We start from the raw sequence: 1314 nt of genomic DNA, 5'->3' as shown, positions 1-1314 counted from the left end.
AAAATGTATACCATACAAATTTAATGTTTTAAAAATTTAAGTCAAGTTGGTTCAACAAATCGATAATTCCATGGTATTGATGTTTATATATTTTATTACCCGATGCAGAACCGGCACAAAATTTATCAGCAGTCACAAATGATTCAAATCCGTTCGTATACATGTTCCGGCAAGAATCATGGTCGATGTATGGTAATGATGCTTCTAATAAAACTGGACTTGAAATACCTTTTTCCGAACATCCCCAACCAACAATCTATAAAAATAGGTATAAAACAGTTTTATAGTTTACAATTATTATTATTATCGTATAATTTTTTAATTTTGTACGTGCTTGTTATTATTGAGTATTAATTATACTAGTTTATTAAAGTCTGACTGATCAACATTTTTAAATTTTGTTATTCCATTAAATATTAATTAAGATTAATAAGAATAATGTTTAATGGTTTTATAATTTGAATTTAAAGAATTTTCTTAGTAACGTATATCAACATGATAATATATATATGCATAGTTAAGCAACGATTTTTACGGTCTTCATTTTTTCTAACGCGATAGGCACAGTAATAAACTAGGTGTAACTTAATCATGATTTTAATACGGAATGTTTTTTTCCGTTTTTCCCCAACCAACGATCTGTAAAAGTATAAAACAATTGTATAATGTATAGTTACAATTGACGTATAATATTAATCACTTTTTAAGTGAGGGTTTAAATAAATTCTGAATGATTGAAGATTTTTAATTTTGGAATTTGATCAATAATTATGAAATAAGAATTATGTTTAATGGTCTTACAATTTGTATTTTGAGATTTGATTTTAGATTCTGAGCAAGACGATGAATGTATTGATTTTACATTAATGTGTTGTTTTTTTTTTTTTGGTTATCATCACCTTTTAGGGCAGTGATTATGCTTGGATTTTCTACTCCTGCATATTTTCTGGTAGAAAAAATTATATAGTTGGTACTTTGAGGGATAAAAAGTAAAAAACTCCCACGTCCATGAACTTGATCCACCGACTTAACATCATGATACGATCCAAACCCATACCAACATTTAGCAAATAATTAGCAAATTTCAGCAAATTTATTCCAGAAATTAGCAAATCGTTTTTGTAGAAGTTATAAGTTTTTTTTTATTTAAGCGGCCCAAGTTCACGTACCCCACCGGCTTTGTCCAATCAATCCAAAACAAATACTGGTAGTTCATCTGTTTTTGAAATTAGTAAATCAAAATTCTATTTTTGGTGATTTTTTTAAAAAAAATTTCAGCCAACTGACTTTGTCCGGTCATTCCACACAAGCACC

General features: G+C 28.1%; 1 protein-coding gene across 1 annotated transcript in view; it reads right to left on the bottom strand.

Moving 5' to 3' along the window:
• Positions 1–1314, bottom strand: part of LOC100159149 — an 18035-nt gene that overhangs the window by 6364 nt on the left and 10357 nt on the right. Inside the window, exon 6 of the mRNA XM_016806376.2 lies at positions 100–256. Coding sequence (XP_016661865.2) covers positions 100–256 — 157 coding nt within the window. The remainder of the gene's footprint in view (positions 1–99; positions 257–1314) is intronic.

This window comes from Acyrthosiphon pisum, chromosome A1 (genome assembly GCF_005508785.2).
Source record: "Acyrthosiphon pisum isolate AL4f chromosome A1, pea_aphid_22Mar2018_4r6ur, whole genome shotgun sequence".
Lineage (NCBI taxonomy): Eukaryota > Metazoa > Arthropoda > Insecta > Hemiptera > Aphididae > Acyrthosiphon > Acyrthosiphon pisum.
This window is presented reverse-complemented; position numbering and strand designations above follow the sequence as displayed.